The 24,001-nt window shown below is 41.2% G+C and overlaps 1 protein-coding gene across 2 annotated transcripts in view; it reads left to right on the forward strand.

The window, feature by feature from the left end:
• Positions 1-12: 12 nt before the first annotated feature.
• The window catches only part of RNF115 (ring finger protein 115), an 81,355-nt gene continuing 57,366 nt past the window's right edge, over positions 13-24,001 (forward strand). The window contains exon 1 of one of the 2 annotated variants that reach the window (XM_007977298.3): positions 13-124. In XM_007977298.3, coding sequence (XP_007975489.1) covers positions 23-124 — 102 coding nt within the window. In that variant the 5' untranslated portion in view covers positions 13-22. The remainder of the gene's footprint in view (positions 125-24,001) is intronic. The other variant, XM_007977299.3, reaches the window with a different exon arrangement.

Genomic DNA, 24,001 nt, shown 5'->3' on the forward strand with positions numbered 1-24,001 from the left:
ACGGCCGCGGCGGAGGACAAAAATGGCGGAGGCTTCGGCGGCCGGGGCGGACTCGGGCGCCGCTGTAGCCGCCCACCGGTTTTTCTGCCACTTTTGCAAGGGCGAGGTCAGCCCCAAACTACCGGTAAGAGCCCCGTGTTCTCTGTACTTGGGAACCTCATAGATTCCTGGCCCTGATGTCCCGGAACTGGGTCTGGAGCTTTCCGCACACCCTTGACTCCCAGGACATTGGTCCGCCGAATACCTGCTGCCCACTTTTCCAGCCACTGGCCCTAGACCCTGGGCGTCACGGCTCCGACCCCGTACCTCCTGCCCACCTCTTAATTCATCCTGGGCTGCTCCACCTGATCTCACCTCTTTACCTCTCCTGTCATTATTATTATTTTTTTCTTAGCAAGTTTCCCTCTGATAACTCTCCCCTCAATTTTCTTGCATTCTTTTATACCTGGTCTTTTCCCCACGATGACCTCCCCCCATACTCCTTCCGCTGTGTCTTCTCACCTTCCTCTACGTTCTTTTCCACTTTTCACTCCCCCCGCCCCCGCCACCTCCCTTGTCAGTGAAGCAAAATAGCGGATTGCTGAGGATTGTCCCTATTCGGTTTTCTCTGGGGAAGGAAGGAAGCACAGAAAAGGGGTTGGATGGTATCTGTGAGGCGAAAAGGAGGATTTTGCTCTTCAGAGGTTTCCAGGGTCCTTGTGAAAGTGAAAATAGCAGCGTACTAATGACTTGCAGACGGCCTGCACTCCTATCACTATTGAAGGAAATGGCTTTAGGAGGAAGGCAGTACTGTTTCAACTTCGTTTATTTTGGTTGTCATGTTGCCAGTGTCTTTAATACCATTGTTCCGCCCCCCCGCCCTGTCCCTTTCTTCACTTAAGAAAAAGAGCCGGGATAGAATGTTGGGGTTGCTTCCTCTGACATGAAATTGGTTTTCACGAGTTTCTGCCAGACTGTTAGCTCCTTGAGAGGCAGTGCTGTGGTTGTGAAAAAAGCACTTTTGTAGGTCAGGCGCAGTGGCTCAGGTCTGTAATTCCAGTACTTTGGGAGGACGAGGCAGGAGGATTGCTTGAGGCCAGGAGTTTGAGACCAGCCTGGGCAACACAGTGAGACTCCTCTCTACAAAAAACAAACAACACTTACGCAGCTTATTAGCCAGCACCAGCATCACAAACCCAGAAGCTGTTTTGGCTTGGGTTGTAGCTACTACGAGGAGTTCCCCCAGGGTGAATGTCAGTCCTATCTTTGGCCAACTGCCTTCATGGTTGTTCCATTCCTTAGAAGTGTCCAGGTTCAGCCTAACCATAGAGTGGCAACATAATGTATGTTTATATTTATGGTGTCTCAGATACAGTGTAGGAGGAAGCCTTCTAAAGTGAGTCTGTATATCTTATTTCTTAGAAACAAATGGAGTCCAGTGAGTAAGTGCTTAAAGGGTGTTTTATAGTCTTCTCTCTCTCAAAAGTTTTGTTTAAGGCATTATGATATATTCTGTCCTCTCTACTTGCCTCACCCCCAACATCGGAGTCATAGTTTCGTATAAATGCTACTTAGCTTTTTTTTTTTCCTCCCTTTGAGACAGTCTCCGTCTATCACCCAGGAGCATGATTTTGGCTGACTGCAACCTCCACCTGCCGGGTTCAAGCGAGTCTCCTGCCTCAGCCTCCAAGTAGCTGGGACTATAGGCACGCGACCACCACACCCTGGCTAATTTTTGTATTTTTAGTAGAAACAGAGTTTCACCTTGTTGGCCAAGCTGGTCTCGAACCCTTGACCTCAAGTGATCCGCCCGACTCGGGCTTCCAAAGCACTGAGATTACAGGCGTGAGCCACCACTCCCCGCCTAAATGCTAGCTTTGCTTGCTGATTTTGCTGTGTGTTTATGGTTTTTTTTTTTCTTTTTTGGCCATATTTCAGTGCTGGGAAGAGCAGGTGCCTAGTTTTTTTCCAGCCAACATCAGAGCCTGCAGAACTCTTTTACCATAGAGAGGGGGTCTGGAATTCAGCCATTATGTGTGTAACCGACCAGGGGTGTGTTATTGAATGTGATGCCTTGTTGAATATTGCAACCTTAGCTTTTTTGATCTTTAACTTGCTGTTCACTATTTTGCCTTTAAGAGTGAGAAGTTGGCCAGGCGTGGTGGCTCACGCCTGTAATCCCAACACTTCGGGAGTCCAAGGCAGGCAGATTGCTTGAGCTCAGGAGTTTGAGACTAGCCTGGGCAACATGGAGAAACCCCATCTGTACCAAAAAATAATAAAATCTGCCGTGTGTGGTGGCATGCACCTGTAGTCCCAGCTATTCAGGAGGCTGAGGTAGGAGGATTGCCTGACCCCAGGAGGCGGAAGTTGCAATGAGCTGTGATTACACCATTGCACTCCAGCCTGGGCAACAGAGTGAGACCCTATCTCAAAAAAAAAAAAAAAAAAAAAAAAAAGAGTGAGAAGACAGTCTAAATTTCCACAGTTGATTATATATTTTCTTCTCACCTTTAAGTCCTTATTTCAAAGGGATATTTTTAAAGGCTGAGTAGGTGTTTTTCTAAGCCTTACTTAATGCCTAGAGAAGTTTCTTGATCCTTTTGGTCTGATATGTTATTTGTCATGTCTGATTTGTAAATTGAGGCCTAACACAATTGAATATAACCAGATTCTTCCTAAATATATCCAAGGTTCTCTGCTGAGTGTCCTGGAGGTGATATGGAGCGATATGTGGTTCCTGACCTTAAGGATCTTACAGCTTTTGGGGAAAAACAAGGCAAACATGGAAAAAGTAACAGCATAAAGGGGTGAGGATGTGTGCTTTAGGATACAGAGAGGGGAATTTCGTAGCATTGATGCGGCCAGTGGGATTTAAATTGAGTTTTGAAGGATAGGTACATTTCAGATTGAGAATTCCAAAGACTGTGAGGTAGCAAAAGGAAGGGGAGGGTGATGAAGAGGGGAGAAGCATTTAATAAATCATGTTTTTTTCACAACTAAAAGTTGTATACTGTATTTTTTATAGTGTACAGCATGATTTGATATATGTATACACGGAATGGTTAAATCAAGCTATTTAACAAGCATTACCTCACATATTTATTTTTATGTGGTGAGAACACTTAAAATCTACTGTCTTAGTAATTTTCAATTATACAGTATGTTCTCTTTTTTTTTGTTTGTTTTTGAGACGGAGTCTTGCTCTGTCGCCAGGCTGGAGTGCAGTGGTGCGATCTCGGCTCACTGCAACCTCTGCCTCCTGGGTTCAAGCAATTCTCCTGCCTCAGCCTCCCGAGTAGTGGAGACTACAGGCACGTGCCACCATGCCCAGCTAATTTTTGTATTTTTAGTAGAGACGGGGTTTCACCATGTTGACCAGGATGGTCTCCATCTCGACCTCGTGATACGCCCACCTCGGCCTCCCAAAGTGGTGGGATTACAGGCGTGAGCCATCGCACCCAGCCTCCTTTTTTATTTTTAAATAGAGACAGAATTTATTCTGTCTTGTTGCCCAGGCTGTTCTTGAATTCATGGGCTTAATCTGTCCTCCCACTATAGCCTCCTGAGTATTAGTAGATAGGTGGGTTCCACCATGCGCGGCTAATTTTTTTTCTTTTTTGTAGAGATGGGATTCTGCCACGTTGCCCTGGCTGGTCTCAAATTCCTGGGCTTAAGCAATCTGCCTGCCTCAGCCTCCCAAAGTGCTGGGGTTACAGGCATGAGCCATTGCGGCTGACCTGATATGTGGTTTTTGTTTTTAATTCTGTTTATGTGATGAATCGCATTTATTGATTTACGTATGTTGAACTAACCTTGCACCCCAGGAGTAAAGACTACTTGATTGTGGTGGATTCGCTTTTTATTTTAATTTTTTTAATTTTTTTTTTTTTTGAGACGGAGTCTCACTCTGTCGCCCAGGCTGGAGTGCAGTGGAGCTATCTCGGCTTACTGCAAGCTCCGCCTCCCAGGTTCACGCCATTCTCCTGCCTCAGCCTCCTGAGTAGCTGGGACTACAGGCACCTGCCACCACGCCTGGCTAATTTTTTGTATTTTTAGTAGAGACGGGGTTTCACCGTGTTAGCCAGGATGGTCTCAATCTCCTGACCATGTGATCTGCCCGTCTCGGCCTCCCAAAATGCTGGGATTACAGGCGTGAGCCACCGCGCCCGGCCGCTATTTATTTATATATTTATTTGAGACGGAGTCTCGCTCTGTTGTCCAGGCTGGAGTGTAGTGGAACTAGCTCAGCTGACTGCAACCTCTGTCTTGTGAGTTCAGATGATTCTCGTGCCTCAGCCTCCCAGGTACCTGGGATTACAGGTTTGCACCACTAGACCTGGCTAATTTTTGTACTTTCAGTAGAGACGGGGTTTCCCCATGTTGGCTGGGTTGGCCTTGAAATCCTAACCTCAAGTGATCTGCCTGACTTGGCTCCCCAAAGTGCTGCGATAACAGATGTGAGCCACCACACTGGCCTGCATTAGCTTTTTAATGTGCTGCTGGTTTGGTTTGTTAGTATTTTATTTAGGATTTTTGTGTCTGTGTTCATCAGGGATATTGGCCTGGAGTTTTCTTTTTTCGTTGTGTCTTTGCCAGGTTTTGGTATCAGAATGCTGCTGGCCTCATAAAATGGGTTAGGGAAGAGTCCCTCCTCGATTTTTTGGAATAATTTCAGTAGAATTGGTACCAGCTCTTCTTCATGTGTCTGGTAGAATTTGGCTGTGAGTCCATCTGGTCCAGGGCCTTTTCTGGTTGGTAAGTTTTTACTTTTCATTATTTTTTGAGACAGGGTCTCACTGTGTTGCCCATACTGGAGTTCAGTGGCATGATCACGGCTCACTGCAGCCTTGACTTCCCAAACTCAGGTGATCCTCCCACCTTACCCTCCTGAGTAGCTGGGCCTACAGGTATGTGCTACCACACGTGGCTCATTTTCTCTTTTGTTTTGTTTTGTTTTGTTTTTGAGAGATAAGGTTTCTTCATGTTGCCCAGACTGGTCTCTCCTGGGCTCAAGTGATCTGCCTGCCTTTGTCTCCCAAAGTGCTGGGATTGTAGGCATGAGCCATGGCCGTGGCCAGGTTTTTTATTACTGATTCAATTTTGGAACTCATCATTGGTCTGTTCAGAATTTCAGTTTCTTCCTGGTTCAGTCTTGTGGGGTTGTATGTTTGCAGGAATTTATCTGGAATTTTAGGTTTTCTAGTTTGTGTGCATAGAGGTGTTTGTAATAGTCTCTGAGGGTTTTTTGTATTTCTGTGGGATTGGTGGTAATGTCAGTTTTGTCATTTCTTATTGTGTTTATTTAGATCTTCTCTCTTTTTTTCTTTATTAATCTAGCTAGGGATCTATCAGTTTTGTTTATTCTTTGAAAGAACCAACTTTTGGTTTCGTTTATCATTTATTTGTATGGATTTTCGCATCTCAATTTCATTCAGTTCAGCACTGATTTTGGTTATTCTGCTGGCTTTGGGGTTGGTTGGTTCTTGTTTTTCTAGTTTCTCTAGATGTGATGTTAGGTTGTTAATTTGAGATCTTTCTAGTTTTTTGATGTGTTTAGTGCTATAAACTTTCCTCTTAATACTGCTTTAACCGTGTCCTAGTGATTCTGGTATGCTGTATCTGTGTTTTCATTAGTTTCAGAGAACTTTCTGATTTCTCCCTTAATTTCAGTTTTTACTCAAAAGTCATTCAGGAGCAAGTTGTTTCATTTCCATGTAATTGTATAGTTTTGAGAGACTTTTTTAGTATTGATTTCTATTTTAATTGTGCTGTGGTCCAAGAGTGTGGTTGGTATGATTTTGGTTTTTTTTTTGTCTACGCACTTCTCAAAAGAAGACATATATGTGGCCCAATAAGCATATGAAAAAATGCGCAACATCGCTAATCATCAGACAAATGCAAACCAAAACCACAGTGAGATGCCATCTCACACCAGTCAGAATAGCTATTATTAGAAAGCCAAAAATAACAGTTGTTGGCAAGGTTGTGGGGTAAAGGGAATGCTTATACACTGCGGGTGAGAATGTAAATTAGTTCAGCCACTGTGGAAGGCTGTTTGATTTCCCAAAGAACTTAAAACAGAACTACCATTCTGCCCAGCAATCCGTTACTGGGTTATATACCCAAAGGAATATAAATCGTTTTACCAAAACGGCACATGCACTTGTATGTTTATTGTGGCACTATTCACAAGAGCAAAGACGTGGAATCAACCTAGATGCCCATCAGTGGTGGACTTAATAAAGAAAATGTAGTACACATACACCATGGGATACTATGCAGCTATTTAAAAAAAAAAAACCCAAAACCGAAATCGTGACCTTTGCAGCAACATGGATGCAGCTGGAGGTCATTATCCTAAGTGAATTAAAGCAGGAACAGAAAGCCAAGTATCACGTGTTCTCACTTATAAGTGGGAGCTAACATTGAGTACACATGGGCACAAACATGGACACGAGGGCTTACTTGAGGTGGTGAGGGTAAGAGGAGGATGAGGGTCAAAAAACTGTCTTGTACTATGCTCAGTTGCTGGGTGACGAAATCTGTACACCAAATTCCACTGACGTAGTTTGTCCATGTAACAAATGTACATATGTACCCCCAAACCTAAAATCTAAGAAAGATGTATAGAAAACAAAGAGCAAAATGAAGGACATAAAACCTAAAAACCATTTATAGTCAATATATAAAAAGGCTTAATACCCCAGTCAAAATCAGATATGGATAAATTGTATAAAAACAAAGTAAACAAAGAAGGTACTGACTCTTGTGATAGTTGGATACCAAGAACCATCACTTAGTGGGGCATGCTGTGGCTCATACCTGTTATACCAGCACTTTGGGAACCCAAGGCAGGAGAGGATTACTTGAGCCCTGGAGTTTGGGACTAGCCTGGGCAACAAAGTGAGACCCTATCTCTACAAAAATAAAAAAAATTAGCCAGGGGTGGTGGTGTGTGCCTGTGGTCCTAGCTACTCAGGAGGCTGAGGTGGGGAAGATCGCTCAAGCCCGGGAGGTCAAGGCTGCAGTGAGCTGTGATTGTGCCAGTACACTCCAGTCTGGGTGACAGAGCGAGCTTATCTCAAAAAGAAAAAGACTCCATGATATAATCTAATCAGCTTCAGAAACTCATCTCATCCCTCCACACGCCCTGTGCCTTGGCCATAGCATTTACCTCACCATTCTATGTGTTACCTATTTTTAGACCTCTGTCTCCCTTTGTTTAAAATGTTCTCCCAGTCTGGACAACATAGCAAGACCCTGTCTCAACAAAAATAAAAAATAAAACTTAGCTGGGCATGGTGGCATGTGCTTGTAGTCCTAGCTACTTGGGAGGCTGAGGTGGAAGAATTGCTTGAGCCCAGGATATTCGAGGTTACAGTGAGCTATGGTTGTGCCACTGTACTCCAGCCTGGGCAGCAGAGACCCAGTCTGGAGGAGAGAGAAGAGAGGGGAGAGAGGAGAGAAAAAAGAAAAGAAAGAGAAAGAAAGAACCCGTCACCTATGAGTGCTGTCCTCACTGAACACCAGAGGCTGGGTATTGAGTTTACATCAGCTTTTAATGAGCTATTACTAGGTTTCTTCACCCATTCAATGGGAAGGACTGTTTCAGAGCCATGATTGTGTTCAATGGGACTAGGTTGCAAGGTTTAATCACTCTTCTCTTCTTTTAAAAATTTTATTATTTTATTATTTCATCTTTTTTTTTTTTTAAAGCCACATGTAGACTGAATTCATTTAATTTGATAAAATAACACTCCTTACTGCTAATCCTGATCAATTCTAGCTTTGTGTGTCTTTGGGTTGGATCTACCCAGATAAGAGGACAAAAGAGGGCAGGGCATGGTGACTAGCGCCTGTAATCCCAGCATTTTGGGAGGCCAAGGTGGGCAGATCACCTGAGGTCAGGAGTTCGAGATCAGCCTGGCCAACATGGTGAAATCCCGTCTCTACTAAAAATACAAAACTTAGCCTTGTGTGGTGGTGGGCGCCTCTAATCTAAACAATTTAGTGATTTAAGCTGGGCTCGGGAGACAGAGGCAGGAGAATTGCTTGAAAACCTAGGAGGCAGAGGTTGCAGTGAGCCGAGATCACACCATTGTACTCGCAACAAGAGGGAGGCTCTGTCTCAAAAAAAAAAAAAAAAAAAACCCATTCAAAAAGAGGACAAAAGGTTCATTTGGAAAGAAGATATTAAGAAATAAGGAGAAATCATGAAGGGAATTTAAAAATGAAGACATATTTTGTAGCATTGTTTTCTGTTAGGCTTCAAAAAGTCTCCATTCCAAGTGAGTATTGTTTAGGAATTTCTTCTTCTTATTGAAAGTGTTTTCCTGTTTACAGTGAAAATAACTTTAGTAGAATTTTGTGAGTACTAAACTTGGATTTTTTTTTTTTTTTTTTTGAGATGGGAGTCTGGCTCTGCCGCCCAGGCTGGAGTGCAGTGGCCGGATCTCAGCTCACTGCAAGCTCCGCCTCCCGGGTTCACGCCATTCTCCCACCTCAGCCTCCCAAGTAGCTGGGACTACAGGCGCCCGCCACCTCGCCCGGCTAGTTTTTTGTATTTTTTAGTAGAAACGGGGTTTCACTGTGTCAGCCAGGATGGTCTCGATCTCCTGACCTCGTGATCCGCCCGTCTCGGCCTCCCAAAGTGCTGGGATTACAGGCTAGAGCCACTGCGCCCGGCCTAAACTTGGATTTTAAAATCAGATTTCGATTCTATAGTCTGGAGCCTCAGGATTTCAAGTTTCTGTAGGATTGGGTAAAATGCCATTGTAGATTTTTTGGTCATCAGATGATAGAATAAATACTTAAAGTAACTTCGGAGTATTATTTTCAAAACCATAGCAGAAACTCGACCTATCTTATTGAGAGACAATGTGAAGCCATGACTAATGGAGTTAGTATGCTACGTTGATTATGAATGACTGGGTAGTACACCACAGAGGGCAGTGTCATGGAGTGTAAAGGTGTTCCGTCCCTACACCCTACCATCCGTCTTTCCCCATTAAATCAAGGTCAGGGAATGTAACCTTATGAGATTAAATTTGGTAGAGTCATCATTAAACAGGTGAGATAAATCATATGCAGAGTAACCTACGTTTGGTACTGATGAGACTAGGGTGGTTCTTTAAGTATTTTATGGAGATCAGGGTATCTTCCTAAATCCAGATGAAGAGATCAGGTTAAGGCCTGCTCACCTTCAGACTCCACCTGAAGAAACTATGTAGTAGGCTTCTCTCCCTCTATCTTCTTCTTTTATCATCATCTGTGATCTAATAAAATGTTTTCCTTATCAATAAGTAATGTTATCTAGTTTGGCTCTACCAGGTGCTACAGAAGGCATTCATCATTGAATTGTACTTGTAGTAACTCTAATACAGGAAAATGTTCAAACCACCCATAATAAAAGTAGCTAAAAAGCAGATTTCTTAAAGACTTTGTGACCCTTTAAGCTCACTGACCTTTCTAAGTTGCACGATTCTTGGAAAGGTCCCAGAGAGGTATCTATCTGGTGTTATATAGCAGTTGCTAATTAAATATTTTTTGATTGAATGATTGATGAGTTGAACACCCAGTAGTTATATTTAAAAAGTAATGACTTCAGTGTTTTGAGGTCTTTAAAAGGCTACAGTGGTACAAAATGCAGGTGCTGCCATATGAAATTGGAATGTACAGTGTCAGTACATATATTCACTGCAATATCTGGAAATAAATATGCATTCTTATAGGTAGAGGCTAGTTTATCCTTGAAATTCTACTGATAAATATAAATGTATATATTGGGGAAATTTGTGTGGGACTTTTTCAGTATAAGGAAGAAAAAAATCTGAAAATTGAACTCACTGCAGATGAATTTTTTGAATTTTTGGGGGAAGTACCAACTAGATGTGCTAACACTTTGTATTTCTTTATGTTTAGTTGCCTCTTTTTTTTTTTTTTTTAAATGGAGTTTCCCTCTTTCACCCTGACTGGAGTGCAGTGGCGCGATCTCGGCTCACTGCATCCTGCACCTTACAGTTTCAAGCAATTCTCCTGCCTCAGCCTCCCAAGTAGCTGGGATTACAGGTGCCTGGCACCGCGCTCAGCTAATTTTTGTATTTTTAGTAGAGATGGGGGTTTCACCATGTTGGCCAGGCTGGATCTCTTCACAGCCTAATGAGTAATAAAGGAGATAGCCTAGAGCAGTGGTTTTCAATTTCGGGTAGTTTTGTTTCCCAGGGAACATTTGGCAAAATCTGTAGACAATTTTTTTTTCTCACTTTGTTGCCCAGGTTGGAGTGCGGTGGTGTGATCACTGGCTCGTTGCAACTTCTACTTCCTGGGCTCAAGCAGTCCTCCCACCTCAGCCTCCCAAGTAGCTGTACCACCATACCACCACACCTGGCTAATTTTTAAATTTTTTGTAGAGACAAGAGTCTTACTGTGTTGCCTAGGCTGATGTCAAACTCCTGGCCTCAAGCAGTCCTGCCTGGGCCTCCCAGAGTATTGGGATTGTAGGCGTGAGCCACCACACCCAGCCTGTAGACATTTTTGATTTTCATAACTGGGGGTTGTGAGGAGGGCTGCTACTGTCGTCCAGTGGGTAGAGGCCAGAGATGCTGCTGAACATGCTACAGTGCACAGGATAGCCCCCTCAAAGAATTATATTGGGCCCAAAAAGTTAAGAGGACTGAGGTTGAGAAACCCTGGGATAGCTAGAGGGATAGTCAGTGTCATCTTGTGCTATTGGTGTTTAAGGTTTGTTTTGGTGTAGGTTTGATTTTTAATTTTGGGATCCCAGTGAATTTTCAGTAAGATAATTGAGACCGTATAATTTTAGGCAAAGCACTGATGGGAGAGATTGTTTAGAACAGGAACTAGGGCTCAGTTAGTGGCTGCGATTCCATTATAGCTATATCTGTTGGAGTCACTTTCTGTCTTTGGAGTTACTGAGACCAGAGGAATTGGATTACTCCTCTCAAGTTACATACTGTAAGGGTGACTTCTAAAAGAAAACTATCCACATGTTTTGTCAGTTGAGAATTAATTGAGATAGTAACACTGCATGTAATTTAGTAAGACAGCTGGAAATCCCAGTTTGAAAACAAGGTGAAAACAGACAACAAGCCTTACTTTTAGTTTTACTTTCTGTGTTTCTCTTACACTTCTCAGAAGTTTCATGAGCTCTGGAAATTTTGTGTTTAACCTCTTAGTTTCTTCAAATTCTTGGTTGAGGGGGTATATTGGAGTTATTAATCTTTGTTCTAAAATTCTTCAGGCGACTTCTGAGTCATCTGACCCTCTCAGTTTACCTAAGTATATCCCACTGTAAAATAATACTTAGGTGCACGTATTGAAAGCTTGAATGAGGAATGTATCTGTATAATCCTAATTGAAAGGCAGTGTAAGAATGATGAGCAATCCTTATTTGCAGAGAAATAGGGCCATTACTGTATTGGAAACATTTTGGTGGTTGTAGTTTCACACAGAAGTTTAGGTGCTGAAAAATTTTTCTTTTTTAAAAATTTCTTTTTTCAATTGTTTGCAGTTCGGAGTTTCTCAGAGGTCCCCAGATGCATGTATATCAGTTAGAAGTAGGCCAGGTATGGTGGCTCATACCTGTAATCCCAGCACTTTGGGAGGCTGAGGTGGATGGATCACTTGAGCTCAGGAGTTTGAGACTAGCCTGGGTGATATGGCAAAACCCCATCTCTTGAAGAAAAAGACAGAAGTGAGTTGGCTCTAGTGATTTTTAAACCAGGCATACTTTTCTTATATGATAAGTAGACTGTTGGTGACTCTTTCCCCAAAACAGACCAGTTTTTTTTTTTTTGAGACCTAGAGCGTCACTCTGTCACCCAGGCTGGAGTACAGTGGTGCAATCTTGGCTCACTGCAACCTCCGCCTCCCATGTTCAAGCAATTCTGGTGCCTCAGCCTCCCGAGTAGCTGGGATTATGGGTGTGTACCACCACACCTGGCTAATTTTGTATTTTTAGTAAAGGCAGGGTTTCACCATGTTGGCCAGGCTGGTCTCAAACTCCTGACCTCAAGTGATCTGCCTGCCTTGGCCTTCCAAAGTGCTGGGATTACAGGCGTGAGCCACCACGCCTGGCCAGACCAGTTAGTTTTATCTTCCTTGAAAATCTGTTAAGACAGATTAATCTCTCTCCTTGACAATTTGAGGATGTGTCACAGGAAACTTCTTAGTAGACAAGGTAATGTTTACCTCGTTGCCGCTTACTTTGATGTTGTATAGATTTGAATAGGCTTTTAAACCATAGTACCATCTTCCAGAAGTTTCATTTTGCTTACCTTTCACCATGCTTAGAATTTACATTCTCAAAAGAAAAAACAATTATAGTTACATGCTCTTTCTTACCTTTTGCTGGATTAACTGAGACCTGCAGGCATCCTACAGTGATGCTGATCTTCTAGCCCGTTAGTTCTCAAACCTCTCAGATCCAGTTCCCTCTTTTTATAAGTATTTTGAAATACTCTCTTTAATGAAATGAAATCCACAGGTAATACAACTTTTCTACATACATACATATATATATATGTATATATATATTTTTGAGACAGAATCTCTGTCAACCAGGCCGCGCTGCAGTGGTGTGATCTTGGCTCACTGCATCCTCTGCCTCCAGGGTGCTTCAAGTGATGCTCCTGCCTTAGCCTTCCAAGTAGCTGAGATTACAAGCATGCATCACCAAACCTGACTAATTTTTTTGTATTATTATTTGTTCTTTGTAGAGGCAGGGTTTCACCATGTTGGCCAGGCTGGTCTCGAACTCCTGGCTTCAAGTGATCTGCCCACCTCGGCCACCCAAACTATTGGGGTTACAGGCGTGAGCCACCACGCCCGGCCCTACATATATAATTTAAAAAATTATCTTGCAGTAAGATGAAGGATAAATAGAAAACATTTCTGACAGATTCGCTTGACATAACAGCTGCCTGAATAGACTGCTGTAAGGGTATTTGCAACTTAAATACCAGGAGAAGCAAACCAGTACAGTGAACAGTTCTTTGCAAATGTATAAATAAAACTCAAATACAGCTTCTTTCTTCTTCTTCTTCTTCTTCTTCTTCTTCTTCTTCTTCTTCTTCTTCTTCTTCTTCTTCTTCTTCTTCCTCCTCCTCCTCCTCCTCCTCCTCCTCCTCCTCCTCCTCTTCCTCTTCCTCTTCCTCTTCTTCTTCTTCCCCCCCCTTTTTTTTTTTTGGTAGAGATGGGATCTCACTTAGTTACCCAGGCTGGTTTTGAATTAGGCTCAAGCTGTCCTCCTCCTTGGCCTCCCAAAGTGCTGTGATTACAAACGTGAGCCACTGTATCTGCCCCAAAGTACAGTTTTCTCTTACTTTATTCAGCAGTTGCTTTTCTGGACATTCAGTACATATTAAAATTATGGACTGGGCATGGTGGCTTACGTGTGTAATCCCAACACTTTGGGATGCCAAGGCAGATGGATCACTTGAGCCCAGGAGTTGGAGACTAGCCTGAGCAACATGGTAAAACTCTGTCTCTTCAAAAAAATTTTTAAAAAATTAGCCGGACGTGGTGGCACGTGCCTGAAGTCCCAGCTACCTGGGAGACTGAGGTGGGAGGATTACCTGAGCCCAGGAGGTCAAGGCTGTAGTGAACCGTGATCACACCGCTGCACTCCAGCCTGGGTGACAGAGTGAGACCCTGTCTCAAAAAATAAATAAATCAGTAAAATTATGCAGAAGGATTTGGTGCTTATGTGTAGGTTCTAGGCTTTGGTAATTATACAAATTTTAAAAATCCAGTTAACTATTCATAAGGAAGTTTGAGAATAAAGACATTTTTTCTTTGTGCCAGACTTGCCTATGCTTTCCTGACCTCTGCCAATTGAATGTCAGTAACACTTTTTTTTTCTTCAACTTTTATTTTAAGTCCCAGGGCACATGTGCAGAATGTGCAGGTTTTGTTGTGTAGGTAAATGTGTGCCATGGTGGTTGGCTGCACAGATCAACTCATCACCTAGGTATGAAGCCCAGCATCCATTAGCTGTTCTTCCTGAGGCTCCCCTCACAGGTCCCAGTGTGTGTTGTTCCCCACCATATGTCCATGTGTTCTCATCATTTAGCTCCTACTTACAAATGAGAATGTGTGATGTGTGGTTTTCTGTTCCTATGTTAGTTTGCTGAGGATAATGGCTTCCAGCTCCATCCACATCCCTGCAAAGTAATCACTCGTTCCTTTTTATGGCTGCATAGTATTCCATGGTGTATATGTACCACATTTTCTTTATCCAGCCTCTCATTGATAGGCATTTGGATTGATTCCATGTCTCTGCTATTGTGAATAGTGAGAAGCACTTCTTAACTGCTGTGACAACCAAAGCACTTCCATAGATGTCCCAAATATCCCCTAGATGATTGTATTGTCCTCTTTAAGAATGACCTCTAATCATACAGGAAAACGTTTTTCTGTTTTATCATTCACTCTGGTCTTTTTTTCTTGCTTATTATTCACTACTTTAGCACAGTCTTTTAGTCTAAAAGACAAAGGTTTACTTGGCCTTTAGACAATTCCTGTATGTCTTCAAATTTCTTATTTCCTCATCACTCTTATTATTGATGTTTTCTTTTTCATCAGTGTTAGGACAGTGCCTTCGTACGTAGTAGATACTCAACTAGTATTGGTTGAATGAAGGAAACTTAATTGTAGGCTTTTTCTTCTTGCAGCTTTCTTCTTTTTGTACCTGTTGAAAATGATGGAGGTACTAGTGTTCATAAAAACCTTGAAAACAGGCTGGGCGCCGTGGCTCACACCTGTAATCCAAGTCCTTTGGGAGGTTGAGGCAGATGGATCACTTGAGGTCAGGAGTTCAAGACCAGCCTGACCAACATGGTGAAACCCCTGTCTCTACTAAAAATACAAAATTAGCCGGGCGTGGTGGTGCATGCCTGTAATCTCAGCTACGTGGGAGGCTGAGGCAGGAGAATTGCTTGAACCTGGGAGGTGGAGGTTGCAGTGAGCCGAGGTTGCAGTGAGCCAAGATCGTACTACTGCACTCCAGCCTGGGCAACAAGAGCGAAACTGTCTCCAAAATAAATAAAATAAAATAAAATAAAATAAAATAAAATAAAATAAAATAAAAAAATAAAAAAAATTAGCTGGGTCTAGGTGCAGTCGCTCACACCTGTAATACCAGCACTTTGGGAGGCTGACGGGGGCAGATCACCTGAGGTCAGGAGTTTGAGACCAGCCTGGCCAACATAGTGAAACCTGTCTCTACTAAAAATACAAAAATTAGCTGAGTGTGGTGGCACACGCCTGTAATCCCAGCTACTCGGGAGGCTGAGGGAGGATGATTGCTTGAACTCAGGAGGTGGAGGTTGCAGTGAGCTGAGATCGTACCACTGTACTCCAGCCTGGGCAACAGAGTGAGACTCTGTCTCAAAAACAAAACAAAACAAAACAAACAAAAAACCAACCCTTGAAAACAAAGCAACAAAGCACAGACCTGTAGACTAATGACTGAAGGGTTGGCTCAAAGCAGCAGTTTGATGGACCACTTGCCATTTGTTAGTGGCCAGTAGAGTGGAGCCTCTTGTGGAATATGGCTTTATTTCTGCATATGAGAGCTTATAAGTAGAGGAGTCATCCCATAATTGCATGCCTTTCAGATAAACAGCTGATGGGCTTTGTAGGCGGAGCTACTTCATTAGTCATTAATAGCTGAATTTGCTGAATGAAAGTTTCTTTAGAGGATCTTCTCTAAGTACTAATGTGAGGTACTTTTACTCTTAAACTTATTAAACTGTTGGTTCCCTGATTTTGAATTTATGGTGCCAATTATTACATCCTGATCTTGTAATATGGTCACTGCTAAATGTTTACAGGTATTAGTGTACCTAGTTAAGAAAAGTTAGGTTGAGGAATATAAATTTTTATATCTTAGCTTCATTGGTTTGAAAAAAAAGTAGTTATTTGGATTGCTGATATAGTGCAAAAACTATTTATAAATGGTACATTTACTTTTTAATAACATGTAAAAGGCAAACAGCAAATTAATTTTCACTGCTAGTCTTGATTTGTATGTTTTAGATTAAAGAGTTGTTGAAATTATAATAAAAAACCAAATAATGGTTGGGCAAAGGACATGAATAGACATTTCTCAATAGAAGGCATATAAATGGCCAGCAGGTATATGAAACAGTGCTCAACATCACTGGTCATCAGAGAAGTGCAAACCAAAACCAGAATGAGATACCATTATACCCCAGTTAGAATGGCCATTATTAAAAAGACAAAAATAACAGATGCTGATGAGAATGTGGAAGAAAGGGAACTCTTAAACACTGTTGATGAGAATGTAAATTAGTGTAGTCATTGTGGAAAACAGAGTGGATATTTTTCAAAAAAACTAAAAACTACCATACAATCCAGCAATCCCACTACTGGGTATTTATCCAGAAGAGAAGAAATCAGTGTATCAAAGGGATACTTGCACTTCTGTGTTCATTGTAGTACTATTCACAGTAGCAAAGATGGAATCAGAGTATCCATCAATGGATGAATGGATAAAGAAAATGTGGTGTGTATATATATGCAACAGAATACTATTTGGCCATAAGAAAGGATGAAGTCATGCCATTTGTAGCAACATGGATGGAACTGGAGGTTATTATGTTAAGTGAAATAAACCAGGCACAGAAAGACAGATATTGCATATTCTCACTCATATGTGGGAGCTGAAAAAGTTGATTTCCCGCAGGTAGAGAATGGAATGATATCTAAGGCTGGAAGGGTGTGTGAAGGTAGAGGGTGTGAGGCATGTGGATAAAGAGAGGTTGATTAATGGGTATAAACATAAAATTAGATAGAAGGAATAAGTTCTGATGTTTGATAGCAGAGTAGAATGACTAAAGTTAACAACAATGTATATTTCAAAATAGCTAGATGAGAGGATTTCAGATGTTCCCAGCACATAGAAATGATAAATATTCAAGGTGATGGATGCCCTAAATACCCTGACTTGATATGCATGTACCAAAATATCACGTGTACCCCATGAATATTTACAGATACCTGTAGCAATAAAAAAGTGGTTGAAAGTAATATTAATAAGTGAGAATCATAAAAATGTTTAATTTCCTGAATTTTTCAACCTTAGTTTACTAATCACTAAAATTGTTGGTTTATTATTCTCTATCAAGTGCAGGTGCTGATTGAATGGATAGGGAGAAGTTGTTTTAATATTATATTAGCATCCTATTTTAATATGCAGTTAGTATTAGATGGACAGATTCAGAGTTCCTAAGGTTTCTAATAAGATTAGCAGTATAATATAGGTCTATCTCGTCCTGTAACACTAGTACTGTAAAAGGTTTCCAGAAGTATGTCTATTTCTATTCCTGAGTGATTGATTCTGGATATTTTCTTTGAAGACACACACATATACTCTATTTGTGAAGTACAGCACTTTGAATTTAGTTTGTATTTGATAATAACATTAAAATAACAGGCACTAGATTATGCAACAGTAACAGCAGTCCATTTTTATTTATTCAGTAACTGTATTGGTACCTTCTGTATTCCAGGAGCTGTTCTAGGTACTTAGGCTGTTGTATTAGTCCATTTTGTGTTGCTTATAAAGGAATAACTGAAGCTGGGTAACTTAAAAGAGGTTCACGGCTGGGCGCAGTGGCGCATCACTGTAATCCCAGCCGCTCAGGAGACTGAGGCAGGAGAATTGCTTGAACCCAGGAGGTGGAGGTTGCCATGAGCTGAGATCCTGCCACTGCACTCCAGCCTGGGCAACAGAAGGAGACTCTGTCTCAACAAAAAATAAACAAATAAAAGAAGTTTACTTAGCTAATTAACTCTGCAGACAGTACAAGAAGCTTTGCACCAGCATCTGCTTCTGGTGGGACCTCAGGAAGCTTCCAGTCATAGTGGAAGGCCAAGGGGAAGCAGGTGTTCCACAAGGCAAGAGAGCAAGCAAGAGAGAAAGGGGACGGGTACCACACTCTTAAATAACTACATCACTCATTCCTATAAGGACTGCACCAAGATATTCATGAGAGATCTGCATCCATGACCTAAATACCTCTTACTAGGCCCTACCTCCAACATTGGGGATCAAATTTCAACATGAGATTTAGAGGGGACACATATCCAAACTGTATCAGCTATATTCAGGAAGAAGTAAGGAGATTAATAAAATGTTGAGAAAAATGGGTAGTAAAATGAGGATTTAAATATTTTCTCCTCCTTTGGCTTTCTTTAAATTTGATATTTATTTATCTATTTTATTTTTTTGAGATGGAGTCTCTCTGTGTTGCCCAGACTGGAGTGCAGTGGCACGATCTCAGCTCACTGAAACCTCTGCCTCCCGGGTTCAAAGATTCTCCTGCTTCAGCTTCCTGAGCCGCTGGGACTACAGGCATGAGCCACAATGCCCAGCTAATTTTTGTATTTTTAGTAGAGATGGGGTTTCACCCTGTCTTGAACTCCTGACCTCAAGTGATCCATCCGTCTCGGCCTCCCAAAGTGCTGGGATTATAGTCGTGAGCCACTGCGCCTGGACTTAAATTTCATATTTCATTTAAACATATTAATGTAGCTATCTCTGGTTAGAGCAAATGCCTTTTTGCCCATTTCAGGTCTGAGATACTGTTGTTGTAAGCTGTAGAACTAACAACTAGCCCTCATTTTGCAACTGTTGTCAGCCCTTTTTATAGCTGATTTTATTTATTTTAATTATATATAAATAATATTATAGTACTATGGGAAAAAATGTTTTATCTTAGCTGTTAAATTACTGAACCTTTCAGGGTCTTCATTTTCCTTGTCTGTAAAATGAGATAGTTGTGTTTATTCCTGCTAGCTACGGTTTCGTGATTTGAGCTTTGGAGTATTTTTGGATTTTTTGTAAGGAAATTTTCTTCTGTAGTTTTTCCACATAGATCATGTGGTAGCCACTAACATACTAGGATTTAGATTTTACCCCTGAAATAATCTGCTTCATGAGTTATAAACTATTAATACATATTTTATCTTATAATGATGAACAGTCTTGAAAATGTTAGGATGGAGGACATAATGCAAAGCAATGTCAAAGTTTTCCTTTTATAAATCAAAAAAAGCAATAATGCTGATAATGTTGACTAAATAAATTAAAACTTCTTTTTTTTTTGAAGACTTGGGATTCAGTAACAGGTAAACTTGGCCTGGGATAATTTTTTTTCTTAGAACTGTTTTATGAATATTCTTTGTTTTGCTTTGAGGTTGCATTTACGTTGCTTTTGTTCTTAAAGTTCTGTTCAGTTAACTAATTGTTTTCTTAATCCAATAGTCAGTGGCTACTGTTAACAACCAGTTTGTATGTGATCTTTCCTGACCTGAATGTTCCTGCCGTGAATTGAATTAGATCATACTTGTGAAGTTCTCTTATATCATTGATGGAAAGTCAGTGCTAGAATTCCAAGTATTACTTTTATTTTGATTAAGAGTTCTCAGTCAGCAGCTCTGATTGCTCTGTGGGTACATGGTAAAATAGTACTTTTTAAAATGAAATGATGGTGATAGTAGATGGTTATTTAAAAAAAAATTTATACTTGGCAAAATAAAAAAGCTGGCAATATGTGCGAGTTTCCAATTTTTTAATTTAAAAATCGAACTGCTTTATGGGAACCAAAAGTGTGGGAATCAGTAGTCTAGATCAGTGTTTCTTAAACTGTGTGCCAGGAGATTTAATAGGAGTTCAGAATTATGGTAAAATATTGCATACCAAATTGTTTCCCTGTCTCCGTCCCTCCACTTCCCCTTTTGTGACACAGAATGGCATATTAATGGTTCTGAAAAATCATTCATTAAAGCAGCATGTTTGATATTTAGTTCAGGCTTTTCTAAATCTAGTTTTTTTTCCCCCCTTAACCACTGGTTAATATCTTGTGAAACATGGTTTGAGAAATATTCCATATCCAAATCACTCAGAATAATTTATTAGAACCTACAGTTGGTTGAGAATTTAGTATATTCCAGGTACTATCTCATTTAGATGAAGTGAGCAACCCAATATCACACAACTGGTTGGTTATTCTGTGTTTCCAGTCCAATTGTGTGTGTGTGTGTGTGTGCATGCATGCATGCATTTAAGATAGACAAAACATTAATGATGTTTTGAAGTGCACTTACATAATTGAAATGATTACCAGTCCAGCTTTGTTTTTGCTTCACATTCATTACTCTAACCACTTATGCTGTTGTGAAGCATTGCTCAGTTCTCATTTCGAGGCTAAGTACCTAAGACTAGGATATTCAGAAGTTCATTTTATATGCCTTTTGACTTCCCTAACTACTAGAATATGGTTAAGGGAAGTATGATTTTATCAGAGCATACACTGTGTAGGTGATTTTAGTGACTTTTAATTCCAGGTTATTTTTCTTTCTACATAATGCTTGGAATATACAGCTTAGAATTTTTGCTGAGTGAATGAATGTTGTCACTTTGTGAAAGAAGATTCTGTCAGCCTAAGCTAAAAGCAAGAAAATACATTTTCTAAACGATTGTGGTACACATCAGAGCTAATCATCTATACTTTTTGGCTCAATTTATCATTTTATATTTATGCCACTGGGTTGTTTCCTTTCTTACTGCCTTTAGTGTGAGCAAGCCAAAAACACTATAAATCTTTTCTGCTATATTATGTTGTCTGAGGTTAACATTTTCTCTGGTAATTCTTGTAGTCCCGTGTGTTTTTTCCATAGAAAATTTGGCTTCTTGACTATCTGATCAAGCTTGTATCAAGTAACACTTTGTCTTGTGACCTGATTTTCTGCTTTGGTACACAATGAGCTAAAGAAGCTTGGTTGATTATGCACTCCTGTTTGGAATCTGTAATGTCAGTGTTCAATCATGGCCTGAATTAAGGAACAAAATGATAAAGGTGGCTGGGTGCGCTGGCTCACGCCTGTAATCCCAACACTTTGGGAGGCTGAGGCAAGTGGATCACTTGAGGTCAGGATTTCAACACCAGCCTGGCCAATGTGGTGAAACCCATTGGTCTACTAAAAATATAAAAATTAGCTGGGCATGATGGCGGGCACCTGTATTCCCACCTACTGGGAAGCTGAGGTGGGAGAATTGCTTCAGCCTGGGAGGCGGAGGTTGCAGTGAACTGAGATCGCGCCACTGCATTCCAGCCTGGGCAATAGAGTGAGACTCCGTCTCAAAACAAAAAACAAAAAACAAAAAAAAACACAAAAAAAACAGAAGATAAAGGTTGTGAATGTGAATGTTACTATTCTTAGGGGTGAGACCATAAATAAATCAAGGTAGTTTTATTGGCCTGGAACTGAATCACAGCTCTTCAAACAGTATTTAAATTGTATAGGTATCCTTGTGTAACACTGAAACTGTGGCCTGTTGTTTTCCTTTTTAGTAAACTGCTTTTCCTTATTAATAGCCAAGAGAACAATTGCTTACAACTCCTTGAGCTCAGAGAACTAATTTCAAAATGTTTAGACTGGAAACTTTCTCTTTCTTGTAATGAATGAGAGGTATGTCTTCCTTATTTTCTTGAAGGAGAGGTGAGAGAAAGAAGTCAGTGAGGACAGTATTTGTACTTTAGAAACAGATTTTCACAGAGACCTTGAGATAATGGTGGAACTGGGAACAGAACTCAGAAGTTCTGTTGTCTTTATTTTGGGGTTCATTTGATGCTTTTGAAAAGGGAGGAGGACGTATAACCTGGCTTCAAAAGGGAACCAGTCTCTAGAAAAAAGCAGGGTGTTTGACCTAGTGATGAGACTTAGCTTCAGATTAAAAGTATTTTGGGTACTGGCCTAGAAGCTGTGATGTGTAGCAAAAATTTTGTGTTCTTAATTCTTCTCATTAGGAATTTCTGACTGTCTTGCCATGTGATACTCAAAGAGAATATGAACAATAGAATGTGACTAACAATATTGTAAGTCAGACTAGACAGAAAATGGGCTTTTTTTGTTTGTTTGTTTTGACACTTTAATCACCATTGGAACTTCTGTTTTAGATAAAATAAACACTTTGAGTTGATAATGAAGAGGTAGAAAAACATAACTGTGAAATTAGGAAATAAGTAGTAAGTCTTTATATTACATTTGATGCACTGAATATGTATTGGATACAAACTTGTATAGGGTTCAAGAATATGTAAATTTCACATTATGTAACCTGATATAAATAGGTCTGAATTTGTAGCTCCTTGTCCTCTAAGATGTCACATATTGTGATAACTAATCCTTTGAAATACTGGAGGCAAAAGAAAATAATGCATTAAAACCACCCTTTCCCTTTCCTTCCTATATTTCTAGTGCTTTGTGTCCTCTTGGCCTGTTCTTTTTGTTGTTGTTGTTTTTTGTTGAGACAGAGTCTTGCTCTGTCGCCCAGGCTGCAGTGCAGTGGTGCCATCTCAGCTCACTGCAAGCTCCGCCTCCCAGGTTCACGCCATTCTCCTGCCCTAGCCTCCCGAGTAGCTGGGACTACAGGCGCCTGCCACCATGCCTGGCTAATTTTTTTTTTTTTGTATTTTTAGTAGAGAAGGGGTTTCACCGTGTTAGCCAGGATGGTCTCGATTGCCTGACCCCGTGATCCTCCCGCTTCGGCCTCCCAAAGTGCTGGGATTACAGGTGTGAGCCACTGCGCCGGGCCGGCCTGTTCTTTTATGTGGGTCAGCATCAGGACTAAGCTATGCTTAAGGAGTTGTTCTTGATTCACAACCTGCTACTGAGTATCTTCACTAGAGTTGTTTACAGTAATCTTTTAGATCCTAGGGGAAAGCAACTTAGTTTGCTGGAAACAATTGGGTTCCTGTTTCCAATGATTCTAGGTAAGTAACTTAGGTTTTTTGTTATACTTTTCTTTTACAGATGGGATGATAGAAATGACTCGGCCGGGTGTGGTGGCTCTCGCCTGTAATCCCAGCACTTTGGGAGGCTGACATGGGAGGATTGCTTGAGCTCAGGAGTTCGAGACTAGCTTGGGCAACGTGGCAAAACATCTCTACAAAAAATTACAAAAGTTAGCTGGGCATAGTGGTACATACCTGTAGTCCCAGCTACTTGGGGGCTGAGGTGGGAGAATTTTTGGAGCCTAGGAGGCAGAGGTTGCAGTGAGCCGAGATCGTGCCATTGCACTCCAGCCTGGGCAACAGAGTGAGACCCTGTCTCAGTTAAAAAAAAAAAGAAAGAAATTAGTTACTGAATTTTGAGGGGTAAGATTTTTTGACTGTATACATTGGAAATATTTTGGGGAGAGGTTTGTTGTGAAGACTTGACGTATTAATATGTGAGTGTAGGATAGATTTCCATAGTGCCTGACATATAACTGGCATTTGATTCATTATTATTCTTGATTTAGTGTTCCTTTAAAAGCATAGTTCTTTTCTTTTTCTTTTTCTTTTTTTTTTTGACATGGAGTCTCACTCTTTCGCTCACGGCAACCTCTGCCTCCTGGGTTCAAGCAATTCTCCTGCCTCAGCCTTCAGAGTAGCTGGGGTTACAGGCATGCACATGCCTGGCTAATTTTTGTATTTTTAGTAGAGACGGGGTTTTGCCATGTTGGGCTGGCCTCAGGCTCCTGGCCTCAAGTGATCCTCCCTCCTTGGCCTTCCAAAGTGCTGAGATAATAGGCGTGAGACACTGTGCCTGGCCTTTTAAAAGCATAGTTATTTTCAATCAACATGGTGTAATGAAAAGAAGATGGAATTTTGGATTCAAGAAAGACCAAGGTTTAAAGCTCCTTTTCTTTTCCTTTTTTTTTTTGAGACGGAGTCTCGCTCTGCACTCCGCGCTGTGCCCAGGCTGGAGTGCAGTGGCGCAATCTCGGCTCACTGAAAGCGCCACCTCCTGGGTTCACATTACTCTCCTGCCTCAGCCTCTCAAGTAGCTGGGACTACAGGCTCCCACCACCACGACCAGTTAATTTTTATGTATTTTTAGTAGAGATGGGGTTTCACCGTGTTAGCCAGGATGTTCTCAATCTCCTGACCTTGTGATCCGCCCGCCTCAACCTCCCAAAGGGCTG

Source organism: Chlorocebus sabaeus, chromosome 20 (assembly GCF_047675955.1).
Source record: "Chlorocebus sabaeus isolate Y175 chromosome 20, mChlSab1.0.hap1, whole genome shotgun sequence".
Lineage (NCBI taxonomy): Eukaryota > Metazoa > Chordata > Mammalia > Primates > Cercopithecidae > Chlorocebus > Chlorocebus sabaeus.